We start from the raw sequence: 26,634 nt of genomic DNA, 5'->3' as shown, positions 1-26,634 counted from the left end.
ATAGGCTATGAACACACATATCGACCCACTAGACAACTGCGAGAGTCATCCGCAAGGCTTCATAATGGAGCGTGTTTCCATGGTTTTTGTTTCAAACTACTAGCAATAAATAGCAAGTTCAGCACGAACAAACATTGCAAGCTGTATCTATTCAGCGAGACGTAGCAGATACTTTCTTTTGAGCCTTGGCTTGTTGCCAGTGTAATATAGATACCCGATGGCCTACTACAATACCTGATTTGATAAAATCACATTTATGAAGACAGAAGGTTGTCTACATATACCCCAGGTTTTCTTTGAGATAAATGACTTATGTAAATGATTGATTACCTCCGAGGCTTTACGCTTATGAATGATGCAAGCTCTAAGGTTGATATCATTATGACGGTTCTCCTTTCTTTACGGCTCCAATCATTACCTACTTGGGCAAGGTAATTGGGCTTGACGCGATTCACGATATCACGATCTTTCGCGGCAACCTCCAACCCCCAGCCTCCAAAATTGGCTCCGCTGAAGGCCCTGACCTCCACCTACGTATTAATACGAAACCAAAACCGCTCGAAGAGCTCCAAATCAGCTCGATCCTTGCTCCCAGGATTGCTGAAGCTGATTAAAAATTAGCGTCCTGCTTTGTTCCTGACACTAGCATCAGTCATCTTAATCTTGACGTCTGACAAAAGCCGCGATGGGGTTGCGGGAGCTGTTCAGTGGGCTGGCTTCGTATGTGGACGATCTGGCCAAGCCCCTATTCGTCAACATCGACAAATTTGCACTGCGCCACATGCGCAGCATGAATGCAAGTAAAGGCATGAGTTGCCCCCAGTAAGATAATTTGGGTCTGGCTAGTCGGCTGGGGAAATAATCTTGACTTCAGCGGTTGGGACGAGAGGTTGTCTACGTAGAGCTTCTACTCTATACTCTAAACCCTATCTACGTGTTCTTGCAAGTTTTCGATTTCGCCATATCCGCTAGCACATCCACCGGCATTGTGTGCCAATGCCGGTATTTGCTTGAATCCACTTTTCCGATGAGCATGGCATTTGGCCTCTGAATCAGCGTGCTTTACATAATTAGGAGATATGCTTATCTATCATTTATGATTTGAGCTCCAGCAATTCGAAGTTCGCGTGGCCTGCTTGAGTCGGGATCGTCCCACTCTCTAATCGGTGTTCGATCATGCCGTCATAATGTTGTCGCAGATAGCCAATCTGCACTTGATCATAATGTTCTGTGATCTTCTGTGGTTGATGTGTGAGAAGTTTGGGGGGCTGGGACAGGCGTGACGTATTAAGAAATTGACATCTCAAGAAGTACAAGAAGGCATCTCAAGCTCACTTTTCGGACTACACAGCATTCATCAGCAACCAATACATCCCCTCCTACAAGACAACAACTACACGAGCCGCACTGGTCAATCTCAGATTCCAGTTCAGGAAGGTGATGCTCCAGTGGAAGACCCAATCGACCTCGCTACCGCTAATTCAGATGGACTCTAGGTATGTTTATCTCTAGATGTTCAAGGAGACTAGTGAATGAATGAAGAGCCAAAGGCTAACTTTTAAGAATGCTCAAGATGAAAGTGAGGCAATTAACCAATCCAATATTACCGAAGGCCATACTCGCGGAGCAACCAAGAAGGTTAGTACATATGCTAAGCTAGATGATGAGGAAGGTTTGTCAGATCCGAGTAATGGTACATCGGCTGTTCATCGTTGAGAAATGGGTAGCAACTCGGCATGATTTAGATCTGTTGCTTGGTGTCTTCAAGCTGTTGCGCATCGTGATATGCTTCTTTTTGGACTAGATAATGACACCGTATAACATGATGTTGACTAATTCTGAGCGGCTGAAGTTTAATGTGAATATTTAAATTTTCATCCCAATCACGAGTGTCGCAGAACGAAATATTTCAGGGAAACGGTATTATTGATCGTACCACGATTTCTCACAGACCGCCAACAGTTCTCCGCGCGCCACTTCAAGCCTTTCTATACCTTCTCCACTTCGGCTCCGCTCGATTTGCCTGAAGAGCAAAGTATGCCCCACATTAAATGTTTGGTGCCTGCAGCATACGTTAGCCAGCTCACCAAATTGCACGGTTTGAGAAGGAGTAATTTGTAGTCTGCTGTCTTCCTCTTAGAGATGTTCATAGCTCATTTCGACGAAGTGATCGATCCGAAAAGCCACGTGTAACTCACCGCTAATCGATTCCCACCCGATTGCCGGGAATAATAATTCAGCGGTGCCCTTCCAATATTACAGCATTCACCTGTTAAAATGCATGAGAATGAGAATTGTGGTTAAGCTTCCCAAAATTTGAGCGGAGCGATTTCAATAATATATCATAATGGGAGAGAGGTGAGAGATAATGGCAAAAACATGTAAAAGTGGATGGAAAATATTAACTTTGTGTAGAGCACGCCACACATGCATTAATGTTGCGGAAAGGCTTTAAACCCTGCAAGCCGTCCAGTAAGCCCTTCCCCAACTTTGTATGCACGGACCACCAATTCATCCTGTATCTAGCTAAATGTGGCACTCAGAACTACCATATGCAGTCTGTGCCTCTAGAAACGACGTCCAAGCTCGATGTTTGTCTCAGTGCCTCAGATGCCTGAGCAATCGACGTCGATGACTCTATGGCGGTGGCCGTGCTGGTCGTCCCTCCTTCCAGGTCTCAAGCTCCCCGAATAATCTTCTGTTTTTGCTCGGCGTCCCACCGAGCAATCATCTTCATACGTTCGTCGTGCGCCATATCATCCCGTCTCATCCGCTCTTGGCTTTCCCCTATGTTCTGCCGGTGGCGACTGACAAGCTCTTGCATGCCCTCGGCGAGGTCGTCAAACCGGTCACGTAGTTGTTCTCGGGCCTGGCGGAGAAGGCCCCTCACATAGATGTCGCCATATCCAGTAACTTCTGGCTCGCCGGCGTAGAGCACCTTGCGGCACATCGGGCAGGTATTCTTGAACTTCAGCCAGGCGGCTAGGCACTGAGAGCCGAAGACGTGCTTGCATGGCTTGATTCGGACAGTTTGTTCATCCTCTGAGCAGAGATCCTCCAGGCAGATGGGGCATTTCGTGCCTTCATCAGCATTGCAATTCTGCAGTCCGCCGGAGAGAAAGGCGTCACGGGTAGACGAGAGAGCGGCCATGTTGAGCATTTAACGTGAAACAAAGGGCTGGCTGGCTCCGGATTTGTGAAAGTTAGCCTGTGTTGACTAAAATGTGGCTGTTGGAGCTGTATACGTGGTATTTGATGTTACACTAATGGAATCGGGCTTCGGTAGAGAGCCACTTTAGACTTGTGGGAATCACGAGTAGGGCCTAGGTCTCGAAGTTAATGTTTGGTATAGCTAGAGTACACTATGGCGACTTACCTAACGATCTGGTAGTTCTCATTGACGGGCGGGGGTAGAAATAGGGAGTTGGTTGAGAGGAAACTCCAGAGTATGATGATGAGGTGTAAGCTGAGGAAGGAAAAATATCAGGCGAAGCAGCCTTCTTAAGCATATCGAGATCGGTGAAACTGGGCGTGGAGCCCGTGATGTGGTGGCAGTGTGGTGAATACAATGTTCAGCCGAATGCCCTGGGCCAGGTCCGCAATGTTCACCACACAGTGCCTGTCGGCGGCACTCGGATCAGAAATAATGCTTCTTCTGATGTTGCAATTCAGAAATTCCAACACACCCAGCAGACTTTGTCCAGAAGAAACTCTTACACACGAAAGCGCTGGGCCGGACTCGCTAAGAAAATCCCCCGCACAGACCATTGGATCGGTGCGGTGTGGCGCGGTAACCGCGCATTGGATATATGCAAGCACAACCCTGCTAACGGCATCTGTTTAATCCAAGAGCATATGCATGGGAATAATTTGAGAAAGAAAGAGTGCGACTTCCATATTATATTCTGATTAAGGATAGAAGTAGAGTGTTATTTGACACTTATCGCTCTTGGTCTATGAGTGCTACGAGCGTGTCTGAATATATGCGGAAGATTTTTGCTGGTCATTTAAAGGAAGCCTGGAGGCTATTTTGCCCCCATTTTGACGGCGTTTTTATATAACACTCAATGAGACATAGAAGTAGGCTAGCAGCAGCATTCCTATTTACTATGAAGTGAGTTGACGAAATTATGTAAAGAGAACCAAAAGCAGTACTACTGGTGGAATAGAAACGAAACTATTGCCTGAATACTGATACAGTGCCCGGGCGGACCTGTTTAGTAAGTTAGCTACACTAAGTGATAATCTCTAGCCCCTGTATAGTCGTGTTGGGGTATTCGCCAGGTTGCCTTAGCAGAAGGGTGTATGAGAGGTAACTTGCTCGGACAATACCACGCAATACTAAGAATATCTTTAGAATATAATCACTAGATCTGACACATGATACGGAACCGACTTGCAATGCTGCAAAGTATAGCATGAACCGCAACGTAACCTCCGAAGCACTCAAAAGAAGAATTGCAAATTTTTTCACAATGGCAATGAACAGGCCTTTGTTAGAGAAAAGAGAAGACACGCATTTCGATGCTCAGACCTGGAGCTTCGGTGAGAGTTTGGCTATGACATGGGATGAGGTTTTGGGAATAGACGGAGAAGGGGTTCGGGATTGGGACATAACTGCCTTTCACTAAATTGGCTTACGTTACTCATTCGTTGTACTAAACTTCCCGTGCGGTTTATTCTCTGAAAGGATTGAGCTTGAAAGATGAAGGATGGCAGCGTAGTAATCTACGATTCTTAACCCCTAAGGAGGTATGTAGATAAAAAACAACATATTTATAGGCGGCGTAGTGACTCACCTTGCAGAAAACTCTCTAGATACTTTTTTTATCTGCGGTGTCTTTGAGTGTTGCTTTAATAGATATCCTGTTGTTGGACGTGGTTGATTGTTGAAGACAACAACGGATCTGCACGTGCCACTGGGACGCGGTTGGCTAGCTTCCTCTAAGCCTTGCCCTAGCGTCTCATCATCTCTTCCCATCAGCCGTTCTTGTTAGGCTTGACAGAGAGTTTTTGGTTCAGATGGGAATTATTCGACACTTCAGAGCCGCTAAAAATGTAAGTTCTCGTCTGCGGTGTGTGATCTGCTAGTTAGATGATCCCCAACACCGTCATTTCCTGTTTACTGTCTCCATCCCCTGGATGTCTATTTGTGCGTAGTGCTTCGCGACGCTCGAGCATTACACTACTCCCTGGCATGCCCTATGAGTAGTTAATAAAGACGAACACATAAGGCGCCATCTACTCATTTCACGCGGCAGCATGCGGGTTGTAAACGAGTGCCTAGAGAATTTCAGAAATAAATCGTCGAAGAAATTTTCCATCCCATCCCTCGGAGTATTTAAAGCCGCTCGGAAAGACATAGCTAGGATACTGCTTTGGCATTGCCACCATCAGTCAAGGCATCCGCGCCCAAACTGCCGCCCTCGCACTCGTTCAGCGTTTTGTCGGTGGACCCAATCAGATACAAGAACTCCGATGGAACAACGATTGCGCCACCTCCTCTCATCGCTGCCTCCACCAATGATGGCCAGATCAATCAACTCGCTGCTGCCATTGGCGTCTTCAAATTACAGACACCTCTACCTAGCACGTACACTCCAAGGAACCGAATTTTCAAAGCCAGTAACTTTGTAAGCATGCGTGGAACCATGGCGTTTTGAGCGTCTGAACTGCCGCAAAAGCCTATTCATGCACATTAAGCTCAATGATGCGGTATATCCTATTTCCAACTGCAAATCCGATCCTGGTCAATCCTGCCCGTTGGCATCCTATCAAGCCCTGGTAGCGAAAAAGTCGAAAGCTGCTGGAGACTTCGAGAAGAGTTGCAACATTGCCGCGAACGTAATACTATCAGGCTCTGAGAGGACTACTTTCTTAATCGACGTAAAGCTACCATTTGAGTGGGTGGTGAAGCCTTGGTTTCACCCACAAGAGGGAATCCTCTAAGTTCTTGTGTATATTGGCATTTCGTCCCTCGGAGCATATATCTTATTAGCTCACTTGACTTTATACTATTCGGCATTTTGTTTGTATATTACATCAACTCCACGCATAATCCCTAATCTCTAAAATTATGGTGCCTTGTCCATTCACCCTCTCTTTTATAATCATAACTCTTCGTTTCGTTGTCCGTTCGTTTTATGTTGTCCATGGTATTGTCGCTCTACAATGCTGTTTATAGGATCTTCGAAGACCTATCGGCGCATCCCATTACCCTACTCTTCCTATTATATCTGGTGAAGTATTTTAGTGTCGGTGTGAATGAGACCCCATAAAAACCCGTGCTAATCCAAGTTCTACTGTATTTTACGACGTTACCCAGTGACATGAAGTTACATAAAAGGGGCGCCGTCGTTCTGTTTCCTTCTTCTTTCAACTTACTTCAATACATCTCGTATCGAAAAAATCCCGTGATCGGCGCTGCAAGACTTCAGTCATGAGTTCTTTCAAATATAATATCTTACAACACAGCTAACCAGAAACACCGGATCTTCATTTTCATATGTATTCTCTGATTGCCTTTAGCTTCCAGTAAAGAATACCCGATCACCGCCGGCAGATTATTAGGTCTTTCCTCGTCTAAAAAGACTCGATAGCTTTGAGGTCCGAGTCTACGATACGCAACATTACAATATCCGTCACGTCTATGTCGATAGGATCCAAGGGAGAATACCATTTAGGGAGGCCTCACAGTATTTCTTTCGTGGCCATCATCTTTACGATGAGAATTTTTATCCTATCGAACCCATTCAGTATCATGGCCGGGGCGCACTCCGATTTAAGCCATCTACGAACCCTAACCACCCGCCCTATCCCACAACTACCAATGGCGGACTTCATGATTCCGATCATTACTTGGGCGAAGCGCAAGGGATTGAGCGCGCCCGAGTCGCTTTCGCCGAGGACGCTGAGGACGCTGAAACACCCATCACCAGTAATACACCATATCGCACACCTAGTCTCCCACTTAGTCGAAGCACCCGTACCAGCACACACCTAAGCGTTTCTGGTGCCAGTTACAGTGTACGGGAGTCATGATCCATCGATAGTGTCTACACATTGCAGTGGCGGTCCACGGGGGCCTCTGATGGACGAATGGCGAACCGGGGAGACACAACAGTTGATGCAGCAAGTCCGCGGAGAGCTAGGATGGGTGGAGAACACTCCTGCCGTAGCTGTTGAAGGACCTGGGAATCGGTTCATTGTGGGTTAGTGGCGTCAAACTCAGCTCAGAAGGTTTCTCATCTTTATTGACAGTTGATGTAGATTGGCGGCGCCTCCTTAATGAAGAGACCCAATGTCAGGCCCGTAGCGGTGGGCAGTATTATGGGAACCAGGACATGGGTTAGGGCGAACGGTGAGGCAAGCTCTTTCGGGTGAGTCGCGGGACACACTTTGCCACCTTGGGCATGTAATGACTTATCACTAGCAGCTCCAAGGACACTTCGCGAATTCTCGCTACCCATAACCTGTAGCCTAAAATCAAGGATCTCACACATTCACAATGGCGACGGCAGAGCAGTTTCTTTCTGTCTAAACAGCTGAATCAAATCTAAAGGTCAGATCATTACACTAACTCATATGGATTTGTGGATGTCGTTTTAGAATATGCATATCTGAGTTTGCCTAATTTTGCGTATTCCAATTTGAGTCATCCAAAAGAAAAGCAACTTTGCCAGGCAATTTACAGGCTTTTCTATCATGCAGACTACGATATTCATGAGCCCAGAACATCAGAAACAAACATCCTGATATGAGAATGACAGCCAAATTCATATCCAGCCGTTAAATCCCTCCCCACAGTTATTGCACCACCTACATGCTCCACTACAAAAGGCCCACCGACTTATCATCCAGCCTGGTAGGGGTGAGTAGTCCCAACCTCCTGCGTTGAGGTCAACAAATTGCACAATTTCGGGGTGGAGCCTATTCTGCCGGCTTTCCTGTTTCGATTTGCGTTTACGCCTGGACTTGGGTCGGCGTTTGCGGGACGCGCCAAGTGTAATTGAGGGAGGGCGTGTCTCGGTGCCTTGAATCGATCCTGTATCTCCTTGTTCCGAGGACTTTCGTTTTCTCTTGAGGTTTGGAGTAGATTCCGTAGCTTCTTTGCCGAGCGGTGTATCGGTGAACTTATGTATGCTGCTTAGAGAGGTCTGTCGAGTAACTGCGGCGCTGGTACGTTCGGACTATTTGGACGCATTAGAGTATGATCAGATTTGAATAAGCTTAGAAATGATGCACCTGCGCAGGGTCCTTGTTGATAGTCATTTCTTGACGTTTCGTGAGGTGCTTCGCTTTCTTATGTCGCTGGAGAGCCCGCTGTTTTCCAAAGGTTTTGAAACATTTGGAACATTCAAGCTTGCTCTCAAGTTGGGGGGTTGAGGCCATCCGCGCTGATTATTTCATGAAGAATGTTCTTTGAATGGCATGGCCTTTACAAAACCTTGCGCGGTTCTGCATTTTTAAATACTCGTCTTTCTATTTGAGTCATTCCTAGCTCATGTAAGACTATGTATGGGCTGGACGTGTTGTTTCAGGCGCTGTGTGCGCAATGTCATTTTCTATGCAACCTATGATCCGTCTTTTCGCTGAGAGCATCCTGTTACACATGGTATGGGTCTACCACGCCATGTGATGGATTGGCACGTAAGGCTATTGGCTCTTGCTTTCTGGGATAACCTGCCCCTCTGCCCAAAAAGGTGTTCTGCATATTACGCCCCGTTCGTATTCAGCTTTGCTCGTTTTAGTGAACCAGGCTGATCAGCGTAATGAACATGATTGGAATTCGCAGAAGCGGGATTTAGGCAGGGCCGGAGAATGTTTCACCCTACCTCAAGACACCTAGCCTGTTGGTTGATCAGTTCTTAGCTCTTGAGTCTTGGTAGCTAATGCGGTCCTCTTGTTATCATGTTCTTTTTAGGCATCTTTCCGAGTAGTACCCGATAAGTCTCAGACGAAAGTTCCGTAACCATTAACTGCTAATAGAAGGGCCGAATTTGTATGATTTGAAATGTGCTGGGCTCCAATGGCATTACTGCAATGCGACTGGAGAGGCCTCAGATGTCCGATTAGGCCCTTGCTTGAGATCCTTTTAGGATTGGGGTTAGTCTAGTATCATGAGTGCATGCGACGAAGATCACAATTAAGGGTTTCTAAGACTAGTTTCAGGAACGCAATAAGTCTTTAATTAAAATTCTAGAGCATACAGAACCCTTTCTCTATGAGAAAGCTTTGAAGGTAAGCGTAATTTAAAATGTAACATAATCAGCAATGAATAATCGCCGTCTACAGAGCAGCATCTTTTTCAATCTTTACAGACCTGCGCATTGGCAACCTCTAGTTACCTTGAATTATGGCCCCCACGTCCTCTTCAGGTCTACAAAGGTCAACACACATTCCGCTTCTATTGCCAATCAATTGACTATCCCGTATCCCGATTCTGGCGAAGCATCCCTTAATATTGTTAAAAATTCGTTGAGAGGATTTTCCCAAGGATGTTGCCCTGGCGATGCTGAAACTCAAAACTCCCCGAAAAAGCGGGATGTAGTAGCACATTTTTGGATTTGAATAGCATCTCCGGAACAGGTAAAATTACTGATTGAAGGGCCATTGTTATACGAAATGAGAGGAGCGGTTAAGGAGAACCTGAAGACCTATTTCTACTTCAGAAAGGAAGTAGACAGATTATACTAGGGGATTGCGGATTGATGAACTATCGACCACCCTGCGTACTATCCATTCAGATTACGGAGAAGGAAGTTTACAGCGAATGAGCCTATTGAAAATGTTCGGGACAGTCCCTTAGAAGTGGCATAGCATACAATGCTCACCCACAGCCTTCACATCCGATCAGCCAGCACCAGGTCCACCCAGCCATACATAGCTTCCCCAATTCGACCCGCTCTTGAAATGCGGTTCGATACGATACCTCGCCGGATCATCCAAATAGATGCCGGCGCTACCGTCATACTCAACTGAAGCGTTGCTGGTAGCGGTCGGTTGGGGCTGATATCCAATAAGATAGATATACGCGGAGTGCTGCCACCGCGTTTCCGGGAACCTCCCGCTGCCCATATCGGTAGTGGTAATGCCGGCAACGTCGTTCGAATCGAAAATCTCCCCATAGAAATTGATCTGATCGGCGTGGTCCGCGAGTGTGTTCGCCGCTACGTGGCCCGCACTGAACATATTTGCGGGATAATAGCCAATCCATCGGTCCCTAACCCAGAGCCACCAGTTGCCGTTGTAGAGCTGGTAAGTGATCCAGAGGTCGTACTGGGCACCGTTTTCCACGTTAGTGGTCGAGAAAGTGCTCCCTGGGTGGATGGTAGAGTCGACTTGAACCCAGCCTTTAACGTCCGTATTCCAGCCCTGAACGTAGTCACCGTACGTCTCGTAGCCAACCGTCGTGAAGAAGGTAAATAGATGAGGTAAATTGTCACCGAACCTGGCCGGATATCGAATCCATCCCGCCTCCACGGTCTGTCGATTGTCCGATCTCGGGTGTGCTGGGTCGTAGGCTCCGTTGTTGTTGATGACCGCGAGCTGAAGGAGCGAAAAGTCATTGTTTGTCTCTACAGCAGGATTCCACATGCTAAACCGGCCCTGGCCTCCGTAGTTCTTGACGATTTGGGCAGAGCTGGCATACCAGTGTTTTTCTGGAGCAGCTGCCAAAGTAGAAATCCTGCCTGACATGTCCGGAGGCCCGGTCTTTGACATCATTTGTGAGAGGGATTTCCTGAAATCGACGAGAGCGAGACTTTTACGTGGGACCGGAACTGTCCCTGCCGGTCCACGCAGATCTTCATTGGCTTCCAGCTCAGTTTTTGGGGGGGAACCTGTGGGCATACCAGCACCAACTGTTTGTTCACGGGGCTTGTCGCTGAGCAGCGGTGGTGGTTCGGCGATTGTTCCTTGAGACTCGATTTTGATCCAGTCAATGACCTGACCACTAGGAGAGGTTGTGGTAGCAACAGCCTCGAGCTGTGCTTGCTGCTTGTTGCAGAAATCCACATATTCGCGCTTGTTTCGGGTTTGGGCTGCATGATCAGACATCAAGCGGTCCTGGTAGGAAGACCCGCGTGTGGCCATGGCAGGAGCTATGAGTTGCTTTGAGCTTGGTGAAAGATGATTTAACGTCTGTGAAAAGGGTATTCCCGGTCGATGATCGAATGTCCTCAGCACGTTGACTGCTAATACACTCGGAGGCTTGCAAAAGAATTTACAAATTATACTTGAATCAAATTTGTAGTCTCTCGATATTGGAGACTCGAAGTGGTTGTGTTATGGACACATGGGAATCAGGGGATAGAGCGGGCTTTATATCCAACCTACCAAGGATTTTCTGTCTTCAGGCATGGAAAAAAGTGTCCCGCTCCTTAGAAATTCAGCCGAGCGTTGAGCATCTCAACTGTGAGTGGCGTCCAAAGAGAGCTTGATGGCGTACTCAGCTGAAAGTGGAAAGGACTGGTAGTAGATATTTCACACCTCTACATGAAAGAGCTCGCCAGATAGCGCGAAAGCTGGTCGATCTCTGTTAGGATTCTCTGGCGGGCTTCAACTATGCAGTCATCTTCCACAAGCACAATCACATACACTCCTCCATCCCTATAGTGATCGGATGTCTTTGGCTAAGGCGGACTTGAGCATGCATGATGAATCCAATACGAGGTCTGTCAGGATAGTATTTGAACGCATCGGGGATGACTCCGGATACCCTGGTTACGAATTGATATCCCTTCGCACGTTGGTTTGCGTCCTACGGTATCGATAAGGGCCTGGCCAATAAGAGGCGCACATTGGGCGCCCGTGTGTACAGCTGATAGGTTCACGCGGTTGGTCCTTAGCAAAGAGGCACAGGCGCAGTCCCAATCCAGACGCTACAATAGATCTGACTGCTCTTAGCTCGCCGTTGTCCCGTAGATCGCATTGGCTGTTAAGATGCTTGGCTGCGGCTAAACTGTCGGTTTTGATTTCGTACCGAAGGAACAAAACAATGAGTCGGCGGAGACTTTAACGAACACCACTCCTAATGCTTGTTTATACGAAACCGCTTCCCGGTGGCGCGACTTGTCGTTCGCTGCCAAGGGCCCAGGCTCATGGTGACCCCACTATCGGCTTACTCTTGGTAAGCTAACTCCTCAGCCCCGTCGGCTAATTCCGCAGGTGTATCAACAGGCCGCCATCATTGGCTTAAACGGTGCAGGTTAGATGCTTTACCGTGCGCGATCAGCATGTTAGACACTACGTTGCCCTTAAGTGATCTAACCATACACCTCGGAGAGTGTTGCCGAAAGCTCCGTTTATGCTAGCCGGGGCGCTAAACCCTCGGCTAGTGGTGTTATTCTAGCTCCGATACAACCTCACTTTGTTTACAATTTAACTCTTAACGCGCTATTATAAGGATATTATATTTTAAGTCTAACGTTTTTAAAGGTATATATAAGCTTTAATTAATATAGCTTTAATTATTTATTACGTTTCTATAATAGATAAAGTGTAAGGGATATTATTGCGGACACCTTAGGCTGCCCTTAGGACAAACCCCGGACGCCCCTTGGATGGTCACCGGTTACGTACTAAAGGCACATACCTATAGTATATAGTCTCCACGATCCTAGAGGCCTTACCTCCTTAAGGATTTGTCTCTCTTACTAATCTATCCTATTTTACAATTATATCTTTATAGCCCCCTATCTATAAAGTCCCTTTATATTCAAATCTTTCCTACTCCTTTTTAGAAGGGTAGTCGGCTTTTTAGGACTAGATTGTTTATTTATATCTTTTATTTATAACTACTATTGTAACCGACTACCGACACTATGCTGAGACACAAGATCACCTGTAACGTGGCCCGCCTCCACGTCGCCATACGGCCAAAAAGACTGAGAGTGCTTGCGAACTTGTCGCAAGCGCGGCGGGACCTAATATATATACTCTTACATCACCGCTTGAAAGGCTACAAGACAGCATCAACGCCACCTTATATATTGCTTGCAGATCACTATTCCCATTTTAGTTACCTATTACCCCATTATATCTTATTACCTCCACCTTCTTCGTGTATATATAGAGGCTTTAGAGCTACATTTACAATTAAGTTGCTTGTTTAATACCTACACACTGTAAAGCTTACAACTATTCCCCCTTAAAATTTTATAATAACCTAAATGGAAACTCTAGGCCGTCGAAAACGGACTCTGCACCTGTACGTGGTGACGGCTACGAACCTAGGTCTTTGAAGTTCAGACCTAGAGCCAACGCAGAGACGTCGCATAGCGTGCGGACAGGACCTGGTAGTGGTTGTGGGCGTTAAGGGCGGTAGTGAAAAATTTTCGGATGGTGAGATCTTGAAAACCACTATTATTGGCCCTCTATAATACGACGACTACCACTATTCTCCTATCTGGGGCACCTATACAATCCAACGTGGATATATGGCACTTAATAAATATCCCTAAACCTCAACTAAAAGCATTAATGACCTTATATTAATAAACGAACGCGCGCATAAACGAACGAATGAACGAGTAAATATACGGCCCCTCCTAACCCCTAGGGCGATCGCCCGCGGAGCATGCGGTTACTCGCCGTCTTACTACTAAATACTACCTAGCAGCCTAGATTGCGACCTATGGTTTTCCCCATTGTCTTCTTTTGACGGAGTGGTGACCCTTAGGAAGGGCCTAGCTGGGGCCTAGGTATAAAAGATACCTAAATACAACATATCCCGCTTGCTTATTAGTATTACAGTGGTTAGAACGGATAAATCCCCCTTACGCCTTTAGTGGCTCTAGGGGGGGGGAGGCAAGGCGTATATGGCAACGCAATGGTTATAGGAGATAGTATACAGGGGGTGGTCAAGATATGGGAAACGACCGTACGGCAATCGATTAGCAAGGCCTAGCTGGGACGTAGTGAACCCTAGCTTTNNATAAGCTAGAGAAGGAAGCAGTNGTTNCNAAGGAGTTCGAACATCCAAGGAGGACAGGACGTAGCCGTAGGCCCGCAGGGCCGCCGCTACGGACGGACATGGCAAATCGGGGTTTTTCATCCTACTGAGGTGGCTCATAGGGTTTTTCCTCCCCCCCAGCAGCAAGGGTTTTTTCCCGTCAATATTACTTTTCCCTTGTATACGGAGTAGTCTGCGTGGGGCTAGATAGCATCCGTATCAGACGTTAATTAAAGAAGAATTATTAAATAGAAACTCTATAGGCACCTTATAGAAAGCCGTTACGCTAAAGTAGAAAAGTCCCTCTAATAGTGTAACGGAACCTTGTAGCAAGAACTACGGTGGGCTTGTTATTGGGCTAGGTGTATAGGAAATGCAAGTACAAAAGTCAATAACGTAATAATAACTGATGGAGTGGTTGCCCAATAGATTAACTCTAATTGTATTCTGAGAATTACTATAAGAAAGGAACTATCTAGGTAGGGACTAAGGGTCCTTAAATACACAACTGTACTCCTATAAAATCCTTCTTATACGTAATATACGTCTTATATATAAGGTACGTAAGTTTCTTTTATTCCTCTTGTTTAATATATAGCATATTATATAACCTTAGTTACTATTTCTCGTTATATAGTTCTATTGGCTTTATTTTAGACCGTGCCTAAATTAACTAACTAGCTTCTTCCGTTTTTTCTCTAAGTAGTTATAATATTGTACTTAAAGCGTCCGTAATACTATTTCCCTCCTCTTTATCTTTGTCCTTAAAGATTTAAAATATCTCTAAGTTGTTTACTAGAGGTGTAATATCTATCTAATTAATTTAGTTAATATTATTACTTATTATACCTAAAGCAATTTCTTCTTTATACGCCCAACGTTATACTCGCACTGTTGCTGTAATACTATTTCTTAGTAAGATTATGCCGTCTCTATGTTCTCGTTGTTTAAAAGAGGGGTTAGTTTATATTATATTAGCGAACCTATCTTTATAATAACTGTTCTCTTACTTAGAGTATACTAAAGCAAATATTTATTTATTCTGTGACGTTTACTTTACTTTTAATGCTAAATATACGCGACCTATTACTCTTAATAGTCGTCTAGTTCCCTAATTAATTTATTTTAGGGTCTTATATTTAATCTACTGCTGCGCGGCTAGATGGTAAACTATCGCAAGCCCTTACTAAGTTGGAACGCTCCCGTGACGCGGAATAGAAGGCCTTAGATGCTTAAATCGCGGCGTCTACTTATTTGCTTTGTCTTAAGAAGGTTTATAAAAAGGTTTGTTTTAAGGAGTAGAAACTTATAAAATAAGGTTTATAGGAACTAGGTAATAAAAGAACGGACTTTTTTCTAATAGAGAAGGAAATAGATCCGAGTAGTTTGGCAACTACTCTTCTTAGGTCCCCCTTAGGTGACTTATTCTTTAGCGATCCTTTATTATTAATATTGCCTAACCTAATCTCTTCTAATACTCCTATACCTTTCCTATAGCGTTCTTTAAATTCTCTAGTGGCTCCTAGGTAGTCTTAGTATAGCCTATCTACTTAACCTTGTACTATGTTTTGTTGTTAATATCCTTATAATTAACGATCTTTAATACTTACTATTTATCTTCTTCTTATTCTCTATATGTGTCTACTTTATAGACCGGTGGCTTAATATTCCTATATACTGGCTCTAGCATTATAATGTGCTATATAGGGTAGATCTTTATTTTGGCTAGTAGGTTTAACTTAAATATAACCGGTGAAATCCTCTACGTAATTTTAAAAGGTCCTAGTTTAACGTGGTTTAACTTCTTACTTAGTTATTAACTCTTAAAATTTTTATATAGTAACTATACTTTATCTCCCTCCTTAAGATCTAGTCCCTTAGATCTCTTAGCATTATAGTACTTTTTTATTCTCTTTTATACTTTCTTTACTAATTCCGTGAGGTCTATATAAAGATTTATTAATATCTTTATTCTTTTTTTTAGCTATACTACTTGTTTTCTTTACTTGCCGTAGTAACAATGATGTCCTTAGCTTGTATCCATAATTTGCCTTAAATGGTAATATGCCTATTCCTTCTTAAGGTGTTATATTGTATGCAAATTATATAACTGGTAATAGCGATACCTAATTGTTCTATATATAATTAATATAATGCCTTAGATACTACTCTAGCGTCTAATTTAACCTTTCCGTTTAACTATCTGTCTGTGGATAATATACGGTAGAAGTTGCTGTTTAAACTCTTTACTCCGCTAAGAATACTTTCTAGAATACTACTACGAATCTTAGATCTCTATCCAATATAATTTTACTTAGTGCTCTATATCTTATAAACACTTCTTTAATGTAAATTCTAGCGATATCTTCCGCTAAGATTTCTTTTGTATATGCTATAAAGTATCCCTACTTTATAAGCTTATCTATTATTACTAAGATCGCGTTATAATTTTATCCGGTAATAGGATCTTTTGATTTTAGTAACTTAATAATAAAGTCCTATAATATAACCTCCTATGGTCTCTTTGGTATTTTAATAGGTTATAGCCCTCTATATGGCTTATGCCTTATTAGTTTATTCCTTTAATAATCTAAATATTTCTTTATAACTTTTCTAGCTATTCTCTAGATTTTGTTAATAATGTACTCCTCCTAGAGTCTTAACACTAAGCCTATAGCTCTATTATATCCTTAAGTTAGTCCCTTATAGAAGTCTTCCATAAACTACTCTACTATACTTCTTAGGATATACTTTACTTTTTAATTTTCGTATATATCTGTCTATAGATCTTCTAGCTATACTTTTAGAATTCTTTATACCTAAAGGCTTTTTAATATCTTGTAGACTTTCTCTAGTTTATTATCTTCTTAAGTTATTACAATTTTTGGATAATTATACCTAATTAATCCGTCTATATTCTTTCGCAATAAAGCCCCTAATAGCTTCTCCTTATTTTATAGTTTAGCTTTATGGCTTAGAGTATCTGCCTATGTATTATCTGTACCTTTAGTATACTAAATCTTGAAATAGTATTCTATAAGTATCTCTGCCCATCTAACCTATCTTTAGTTAAGTTCCTTTATTATTAGGAATCCTATTAGGTTCTTATAATCTATTTTAACTATAAATAGTTTCTCTATACCTTGTAAGAATGCTCTCTATTTCTTTAATACTGTAACTATACCTAATAACTCCTTATTGTAGATGTTATAGTTTAACTCTAGTAGTATTATCTTTCGACTATAGTATACTACTAGGTGCTATTTATCCTAATACCTTTATATAAAGTATGCCCCTAGTATATAGTCTAATGCATCTATTTTTATAACCGTCTCTAGTTCTAGTTAATAGATCTTAAGAACTAGCTCCTAGGTAAACAACTCTTTAACTTTCTTAAAGAGTTCCCTTTACTCCTCTCCCTATGCCTATAGTTCTTCTTTCTTTATTAACCGCGTAAATGGCTTAATATCCTTTAACTACTGCGCTATAAACCTTCTATAGTAATTATAAAACCCTAGGAATAACCTTAACTATATAACATTCTCTAGTTCCTACTAATTTACTATAGCCTTGATCTTCTTTAGATCTATACTAAGTTAGCCTAGTTTAATAATAAATTTAACAAAATTAGTCTTTCTAGTGAAGAACTCGCATTTTTTAATTACTACTAGCATCTGTTTTTCTTATAGTCTCTTTAAGACCTATTTAACGTGTTCCCCGTATTCTTTCTTAGTTATTAAGTAGATAATAATATTATTAAAATATGCTATAATAAATTTATCTAAGTATTCTCCTAATATATTGTTAATATACTTCTAGAACGTTGCTAGTATATTTATAAGCCTAAATTGTATAACTAATAGTTTATATAGTCCTTCCTTTAACCTAAAGGCTGCCTTTTATTTATTGCCTTCCTTAATCCTAATCTAATGGTACGCCTATCTTAGATTTATCTTTATAAAGATTTGTGTATTACCTATCCTATCTTAAATTTCGCTAATTAAGGGTAAAGGATACCTATCCTTCCTAGTAATGCTGTTTAACTGTCTATAGTTAATATACAGCCTTAGTTTACTATTTTTCTTTAGTATAAACAGTACTGGATAACCTACTAATAACTGCGATGGTCTGATATATCCCTTTTGTAGATTTTCCTGGATAAACTCTTTTAACGCTCTACCTTCTTCTTTAGTAAGCTTATAGATTAAAAAGAACTTTAGACTTATTTCTAGTTCTAACTCTATTTTATAGTCCTATACTATATATTCTAATAGCTTTTTACTTTCCGGTAACTATAGTTTCTTACTGTACTTATGGTATCTCTTTAGTATATAACTTAGTCCTTTTTCTATTTCTTTGTAGGTTGCTCCTACTTAATACTATACTAACTTAGCTTGTTGTTATATCTTGCGGTATTAAGTATCTCTAATATTAACCTGACCTGTAATTTAATTGATCCTTAAATTATATTCCTATAATTAAGGCATACTTAATACTGCCTTATCCCGTCCTAATGGTAGGATATTAAAAGATATCTTAATTTGTCTCCCTTTAATAGTTATCTAAATAGGTCCTGTTTTAAGATTAATAATCCCTCCTCTATAGGTTATTAGATCTCCTAAAATTGTAACTAATAGATAAGGTTGCTTCTTTTATTTATAAGGTAGTCCTATTTTTTTTAACTACTACTAGTAAGATATAGTTTCGCGTTACTCTACTATTTATTAGCGCTTTAAACTGCTAATCTTACTAATTAACTTATAAATTTAGGTGTTATTTTTAAATTCCTTTAAGGGTCTAAGGCTCTATTACTAGCTCCCTTTAGTCCTATAGGCCTTTACTTTTCCTAACTATTAGCTGCTTAATCCTAGGGTATTTAGCTTGCTCTTTAGCTAATACCTAGTTCGCTTTTTATCTTCTATATACTATAGATACGTATTTTTTAGGCATTCCCACCACTATTATCTATCTAAGTATTTTTCTGTAAGGAATCTTCCTGGTTAAAGTACTAAACTTCCTTCCTCTTGGACCTTTGCTGGATGCTATTTATATATATATTTAGCATTCCTGTACTATTACTTATCCGTTATCCAGTATATCCTTATAGGGTATTTCTAATTCTTTTTCTTTAGATTCTTATGCATTTTGTATATATTGTCTATATACGTAATCCATAATAACGTATAGTGTGCTAGGTGCTTTAGGTTAACTCTTAGCTTATCTTTATCCTTAAGTTTAAACCTCTATTATGCTAATTTAAATGTTATAACTTTATTTATAGGTACTAAGATACGCCTTTTACTTCTCTAGTCCTCTAAACGTTCCTTTAGATCCTTTAACGTTATAATTAAGGCTCCTTTAATATGCGTTATAGCCTTTTCTATAATTAGGTAGTTTTAGATAACTTTTTTATCTAACTATATATAGAAATCTTCCCACTTATTATTGTGCCTTTGTCTATACTACTTTTGGTATAGCTATTAGAGTGTATACGGTCTATCTATAAGGAAGTATCTTTTTATTACTATATTATAATAGCCCTTTATATATCGTTCCTTAAACCTAATTAGAATCCCTAGATTCTCTTTATCTTCTAGTTTAGTAAGCTACTTAGCTCTTAGTGTACCTGCTCTTGGTCTATTAGTAATTCTTTATACTAGTGCTCTGTCCTTTATACGTCCTAATATGCTAGATCTCTTATCTAGTTTCTATTCTTACTATGTAATAATTCTTTGCCTAAACTCTTTTATAGTTTCTTTTGGTTTGCGCCTTGTGCTCTAATTCTTAAAGTTATCTTGCTTCTTAATCCTAGTATTAACTTTTTAATCTTTAGTCCGAATACTTTGTTTAATTGGTAAATTCTCTAGGTCTATGTATTTGTCTCCTAGTCTAATTGCTATTTATGCCGCAGATTCTCTGATCTATAAAGAAGCTTCTTGCCTCTTATCTATGGGTGTCCTAATTTACACTCCGAATTCTTAACCCCTTAGGTTCTTTAATCCCAAGCTCGCTTCTAACTTAAGCTTAGCTCTAGCCTTAGTTTAACTAGGCTTACTTAGTGTTCTTATCTTATCTTAAGAGTCTTAAATCTCACTTATCTTGTCTTAAGAATCTTATGCCTATAGGAACTTCTATTCTAAGCTTATTTGTATATTTCTAAACTAAGCTACTACTCTACTCTATTAGTTATCGTCCGTTATAGGTCCTTAAGCTTACCTTATTTTATTTTAAGAATCTTAGTTATCTCTTATCTTGCTATAAGAATCTTAAGCCTTTAGCCTTTTACCTTTATTAAGTGCCGAAGTAGTTTACTATCCTACTTTTTTTGCGTCTTATAAAGCGATAGATATTATGTCTAGTGGGGTTTTAATCCCTACTAATGTTCCCTATTCTATAGTGGAATTATTCTCTGCCTTTGGTATAACATCTCTAAGGTCTACTTACTCCTAGTAAGCGGCCCTTATTACCTTATTGTTATAGAATATTTCGCCTAGGTTAAATTTATCGTCCTTAATATCCAATCTATAAACTAGTTCGTTAGTTCCTCTATATTCTATAGGTACTGGCTCTTATAGCTAATAGCTTACGCTATATTTAGCGTCCTTATAAATTTGGTATGCGTTATTATAACAAAATGTAAAACTTCTAATTAAACATTCTTTTGTTCCTTATAGTATATTATTATCCCTTTATACGTGTATATCGTCTACTAGTCTTATACCTTTTACTATATAATAACTTTGCCTACTTCTACAGTCTCTAATATAATAACCCTATTTTCCGCAATTTATGTAAGCTCCTTCTTTAAACTATTTCTCTTACTATAGAGTCTACCTAAATATCTTCTGCTAATAAGATCCCTAATTTGGCCTTTACTTCTTAGACCTTTAATTATCTAATCCTTGTCCTCTAGGTTTTTATAGTTTACTCTATCTCTTATAGGCTTCTTTAGTACTACTTAGGTCTATTAGCTCTACGCCATACTATAGTTTCTAACTTAGCTTTTATTATTGCGTACTTTACGCCTTATATAACTATAGAACTCTATCTTAGCCCCTCTTAGCCTGTTCCCTTTAGTAGATCTAATTATTAATCTTAATCGCCTAATCTATTAGTTCCCTTAGGGTGTCCGCATCTTCTATTAGGATAATTACGTCCTAGACTTTAGCCTTAAGTCCCTATTTATACTATGCTATAAGCGCCCTATTATTNTACTCTACTTATATTGCTAGTATCTAGAACTATATTATATACTTAATTACTAAAGTTCATTATATAAGGTTCTGGAGTTTTCTTTTTACTATAGTTGTTTCTTCCGGGTCTCTAAATATCTACGTAAGTTGTTCTATAAATCCTTCCTAACTTAAGAATATAAATCGCACGTCTTAGTTAGTGGTTGTTATTCCGTTTGCCTATATCTCTATAAGGTAAAATTTAAACCACTTAAGTGCTTTTCCTAATAAGAATAGTCCTGCGTAGGCTATCCGATCCACGGGTATAGGTAACTTTGCTCCCTCTTATAAGACCTTAAAGTACATCTGCGTAAGGAATCCTTTAAGCTTTAACCTTTCTCCTATAAATCTCTTAATTAATAGTAGCTTAATCTTTGCTGCTCCTATTCCATTAAGTCTTTTTTTTAATACTATATTATTAGCTGTTAGCTAGTTAACTATTTCCTATAGCTGTCCGACCGTTATAGGTTGCTATAAGTCAGTATCTGCTATACTGGTATCACCCCCTATCCTTAAAGTAGTTGCTGCCGTTAATAGCGTTATAGTGGCTGCTTTTGATGGCATGTTATTCAACTTCTTATATTAATACTATAACTAGGTAGTAATTGTATAATAGAACCTTATAGTAAGAACTACGGTGGGCTCATTATTGGGCTAAGTATATAGGAAATGTAAGTATAAAAGTTAACAACGTAATAATAACTGGTGGAGTGGTTGCCTAATAGATTAACTCCAATTATATTCTAAGAATTACTATAAGGAAAGAACTATCTAGGTAGGGATTAAGGGTCCTTAAATACACAACCGTACTCCTATGAAATCCTTCTTATACGTGATGTACGTCTTATACGTAAGGTACGTGAGTTCCTCTTATTCCTCTCGTTTAATACGTAGCACATCATGTGACCTTAGTTACCATTCCTCGTCACATGGTTCTATCGGCTCCATTCTAGACCGTGCCTAAATTAACCAACTAGCTTCTTCCGTCTCTTCTCCAAGTAGTCGTAATATTGTACTTAAAGCGTCCGTAACAAATAGTAAGAGGTTGCAATAATATAACCCTTTAGGTAAGACGGCTAAACGAGCCCTAATACCTAAATGCTTTAGGAGCTTAAAGACTCTTATACACCTATAGTTATCGCTAAAAAAAAACGCAAATACCCTTAATAATGGTTATAACGCTACTAAAAAGTAATTAGAGCCCCTTCGGCCCCATCTAGGCCAATTAGAAGATTAAGCGCTAGAGGCGACTTTAAGATCTTCCCTTAAGCTAGAAATGCTAAAGGAATATACTAATATATTTAACTAGGGACCTAATTAGAACCCTCTCGAAAGACTACTAGCCTATAATTAGTATAGTAGCGGTATATAAACTGCTTATAAGCTAAGCGGGCCTACCCCTTTAAGTAATTTAATTTAACTACTAACTTAAGACCTAAGCCTTATTGGGAAATCTACTTTAGCTACTAGTATTAATACTACCTCTATAGCCGGAGCTTCCTTAAGGCCAAGATTAGAAAATTAAGAGCCCTAAACTAATTATCTTTAAAATAGATATTAGAAAGCTGCTATAAGGCTCTTAAAAGCTATATAGGAAGGAGCCACTAATAAATATATTAGAAACCTCTAAGAGTAGGTTTAGATTTAGTAAAGCTTAATCTAAGCTAGATAAAATCTTTTATAACCTAGTTAAGGCTAAGGCCTTTCTAAAAGCTACTTAGTATTTACCTAAAGAGGTATAAAATACTTAAAAAGGCACCTATATTATAAACGGAAAAAGAATATAGACTAACTAGCTAAGGCCTTTAGTAGTTTAAAACTTCGCTATAAACCTAACGCCTAGTAGTTAGACAATTGGGTTTATAAAGTAGATAACTTCTTTAAGATGCTAATAATATAAAATAATACCAAAGAGTGTATATACTAGATTATTAGTAAGATTAAAGACCAATCACTAAACTAGATCGCACTTAATTGGCTTAATAAAGAGTAAATTACTATATAGTTATAGCTGTAAACCTTTTTAAAGAAATAGACTTAAAATCTATATATTATATAATATAATAATATAGAGCTATTCTGGAATAGAATATAGCTTAACCGCTATAACTTTTACTAGTTTATAAACTTTATAGAAACTTATACTTAATAGATAAATCTAAAGCCCTTTTAAAAAAAAAGGACGGTAGTATTTATAAAAAGGAGAAGATTGGGTTTATCTAGGCTAAAATTAAGCTAGCAATTTATAATAAAATAAAGCGCATAGGAGCCCTATTGCGGATTACTCTATATATAGATTTTAAATAAGTAGTTTTAAACGCTAAAGACACGGTAAGAAACTAGACCTCTTTTAGTAAGAAGCTAAGGAGTTACTAAAAGCGTAGGTATTTTAGTAGTAATATAGGGCAGATTTAACCTTTAAAGAAGCCGTTTTTAAAGAGAACTTTAAAAGGGTTAAAGTTAGGGGCCTTAAGTAATAGGAAAGACTTCTAGGGCTAACCTAATACCTATTTGGCACCTTTATGGAAACACTTTAAAAAGTTAAGAGAAAACTCTAGAGGTAGATCTTATTAGAAAAATAAGTAGGGTAATAACTATACTAATAATCTAAAAAAAAGAAAAGCCCTAGTTGCGGACCTTTTTTTTAGCTATAACTAGGGTAAGATATAAAAGGAAAGACTCTCTATATTACTATTAAGCTAAAAATAGTACTCTTTATAGGCGAGGTATATTAGTTTTAAGCACTATCCGCCCTATGGACTATTCGCTTACGCTTATAGTCCTACGCAGCTTAACGGAACACCGAGCTTAACGGAACACGAGCCCCACCACATGATTTTAAAGCCGTAGATTTCTACNTAGGCTACATATATACAGAAATCCTTGGTGGAGCACCTTAAGCAATAGCCTAGCTATAATCCTGCCAAATATTGCGAGTCTAAGGCCTCTGCACGTTGTGTAGCGTCCTCCTTTACCTACTTCTTCACCGCATATGTAGCTACCCTACCTGCCTTCTCTGCTTCCTTTTGAACTTATTATAATACTTTAAGCCATCCATCTACTATAGATATTAAGCCTCCCTTTTAAATAACCCGTTAATTAGTCCTTTAACGCTTTGCGCAGGCGTGTACCGCTACCTATATTAAATATAGGTCCTCCTCTACTAATAAGTAAAGCATGGTATTCTTTCTAGCGCTCTTATAAAGTATTAATAAAGGATTCCTTACCCTATTAGGCTGCTTAATAATAAAGCTATAAACCTAGTTTATTGTTATCTGTAAGCTACGCGGTGTATTAGGTTTATAGTACTGCAGGTTATAGCCGCGGTGGTTATAGTATTGTCAGTAGTGGCGTAGATAGACGCACTATAGCTATTTAATGTCGCAATCTAGTTAATATAACCTTAGGATTGCATAGAATAAGGCTGGTCTTTACCTATCCTAATAGGATAGATAAGGATTTAAATATAGTTGTGTTTTGTTTAAGGAATCTCTTAGTCCAGTCGCGTCTAAGAGTAGGTAGTTTGGTGCCGTTAGGCGCATGGAGCTTAAGGATACGCTGCGCGTAATTATGGACTTGGTGGAATAGCGCGCTAACTCTAAGGTGGTCCATTTAATTAATATAGAATAGGAGTATGGCCTCCTGGTGTTAATTAAGCATCTTATTACTACCAGGCCTCTATATCTTACTCTTAATACCGTTAACGCGGTTATAGACACGTTTAAACAGCGCATTATATAGGTAGGCTGCCAATTAAATATTGGGTGTTTTTATGCGTAATAACTTATGAAGTGCATCTTACACGCGTATCCCAATAATTTCGGATTCTATAGGCATGGTTGTGGTGATTCAATTGTATAAGGAAATAGGTAAGGCTTAATCTTAGGTACACGTTCCGTTGAGCTCGGTGTTCCGTTGAGCTGCGTAGGACTATGAGCGTAAGCGAATAGTCCGTGGGGCGGATATATAATAGCGGCGCTGAAATTAATCTTATATAATATAATTTAGTAAAAGAGTATAAACTTATCCTATTATAAAGGTAGCGGAAACTTATTATAGGCTTCCTAGATAAGCATTAGATTAAACTATATAGTGCCTATAAGCTTATAGTATTAGTAGCCGATATATATAACTACACTAAGATAGTTAGCCCGCAACCCTTCTAGGCGGCTAACTTTATAAATTATAACCTTATTTTTAGATATATTTAGCTTATAGTGTGGTGGTATACGCGGTCCTCCCAGATAGGAAGTCACAATGCTGTCTGTCTGTCAGTCGGTCGGTCTGTCTGTCGTAATCAATCAGTAGGAAAGCAGTCAGTAAGAAGAAAGGAAAGAATGTATTCCCGGTAGGTCGTGATCTCTAAGAAGGAGGGAAGCCGAAGGCTCTATAAATACAGGAAAATGCCAAGGTATAGGCGTAAGCCATTTTACCCTACCACATACCTCCCCCACCAAGAACGTTGTCCCCTAACGTTCTATATAATAGAAGAATAACCAAACAAAAGCATAGCGAAAGTTGAATAGAAAAAGGAAAGCACATCCCTAAAAGAACGCAGATAACCTTGTCCTTAGCCCTCCGATAAAACTGTTCCACGGCGTCCTTCCTTTACCTATAGCTAAGATCCAACCTAGCAACTAGGGCAGCAGTAAACTAGAAATAATAACGGCAGTAATAGTAATAGTGACATAAACAGTAATAAAAGCAGACAGTCAGCGCGGTAAAATAAGATAGAATAGTCGGCGGTAGAATACTCGGTGGAAGAACTCGGTAACAGTTAGTAAGCAGTAGGACATTCGGCGGTAGAACTTTTAGTAGCAGAAATCTTGGTAACGGTAGACGGTTAATTGGCAGTCGATCGGCAGCAGTCGGTTGATACAGCAGTGGTAGAGCAATTGGAATAGCAGTCGGAACAGTCGGAATAGCAGCAGTAGCAGCCGTAGCCGCAGTAGCGGTAGAATGGTCAATGGCAACTGGTCGGTAGCAGTCGGTCGGAGGCGGCTAGTTGGAACGGCGGCGGCGCGATCGAAACGGTAGGGTCTAGCGGTAGGGAGAGCAACAGTAGAACAGTCAAAACAGCCCTAGGCCTAGAGTAGGTCGGTCAGAACAGTTGGACGGCATAACAGATCTAGCAGATCTAGTAGCGGTACAGATCTAGAACAGTAGAGACGGAACAGTTAGTCGAGACAGTAGGGACGAAATAGCTGGACGGAATAGCGGCAGCAGCAGCGGCGGCAGGGCAGTCGATCAAGGTAGCAGAGACTCTGGCTTGATTTGACCGTTCCGCTGGCCGTTTGATATCAAGACTCTGCATCAGGCTCTGCATCTAGCTGTGCGTCTAGCTGTGCATCTGGCTGCGCATCAGTAGCTCTGCATTGCATATTTTGATGAGGCGAATTTTGACGTTGGCGGTTTGGTGCGTATGGCCCACCATATATAGGGGTCTAA

At 40.6% G+C, this 26,634-nt stretch overlaps 4 protein-coding genes across 4 annotated transcripts; 2 read left to right on the top strand and 2 right to left on the bottom strand.

The window, feature by feature from the left end:
- Nucleotides 1-2,647: 2,647 nt before the first annotated feature.
- K441DRAFT_175910 (uncharacterized protein) lies at nt 2,648-3,409 on the bottom strand. The gene is made up of 3 exons (XM_067640345.1): nt 3,377-3,409; nt 3,246-3,323; nt 2,648-3,182 (listed from the first exon to the last, which is right to left on the bottom strand). The coding sequence occupies exon 3, from the start codon at nt 3,158-3,160 to the stop codon at nt 2,678-2,680; it is 483 nt and encodes a 160-aa protein (XP_067502122.1). The 5' UTR covers nt 3,161-3,182; nt 3,246-3,323; nt 3,377-3,409; the 3' UTR covers nt 2,648-2,677.
- Nucleotides 3,410-5,162: 1,753 nt separating this feature from the next.
- K441DRAFT_175892 (uncharacterized protein) lies at nt 5,163-5,753 on the top strand. The gene has a single exon (XM_067640344.1). The coding sequence runs from the start codon at nt 5,263-5,265 to the stop codon at nt 5,635-5,637; it is 375 nt and encodes a 124-aa protein (XP_067502121.1). The 5' UTR covers nt 5,163-5,262; the 3' UTR covers nt 5,638-5,753.
- Nucleotides 5,644-6,211, top strand: K441DRAFT_662729 (uncharacterized protein). The gene has a single exon (XM_067649090.1). It carries the CDS (start codon nt 5,692-5,694, stop codon nt 5,947-5,949), a length of 258 nt encoding a protein of 85 aa, XP_067502120.1. The 5' UTR covers nt 5,644-5,691; the 3' UTR covers nt 5,950-6,211.
- A 3,641-nt stretch (nt 6,212-9,852) lies between these two features.
- On the bottom strand, nt 9,853-10,947 carry K441DRAFT_493748 (DUF239-domain-containing protein; the record flags this gene model as incomplete). The annotated part of the gene is made up of 1 exon (XM_067641991.1): nt 9,853-10,947. A coding segment is annotated over one exon (1,095 nt), but the record flags the coding sequence as incomplete, so codon positions are not given.
- Between the last annotated feature and the right edge of the window lie 15,687 nt (nt 10,948-26,634).

The sequence above is a fragment of the Cenococcum geophilum genome, assembly GCF_001692895.1.
Source record: "Cenococcum geophilum 1.58 unplaced genomic scaffold K441scaffold_31, whole genome shotgun sequence".
Taxonomy (NCBI): Eukaryota; Fungi; Ascomycota; class Dothideomycetes; order Gloniales; family Gloniaceae; genus Cenococcum; species Cenococcum geophilum.
This window is presented reverse-complemented; position numbering and strand designations above follow the sequence as displayed.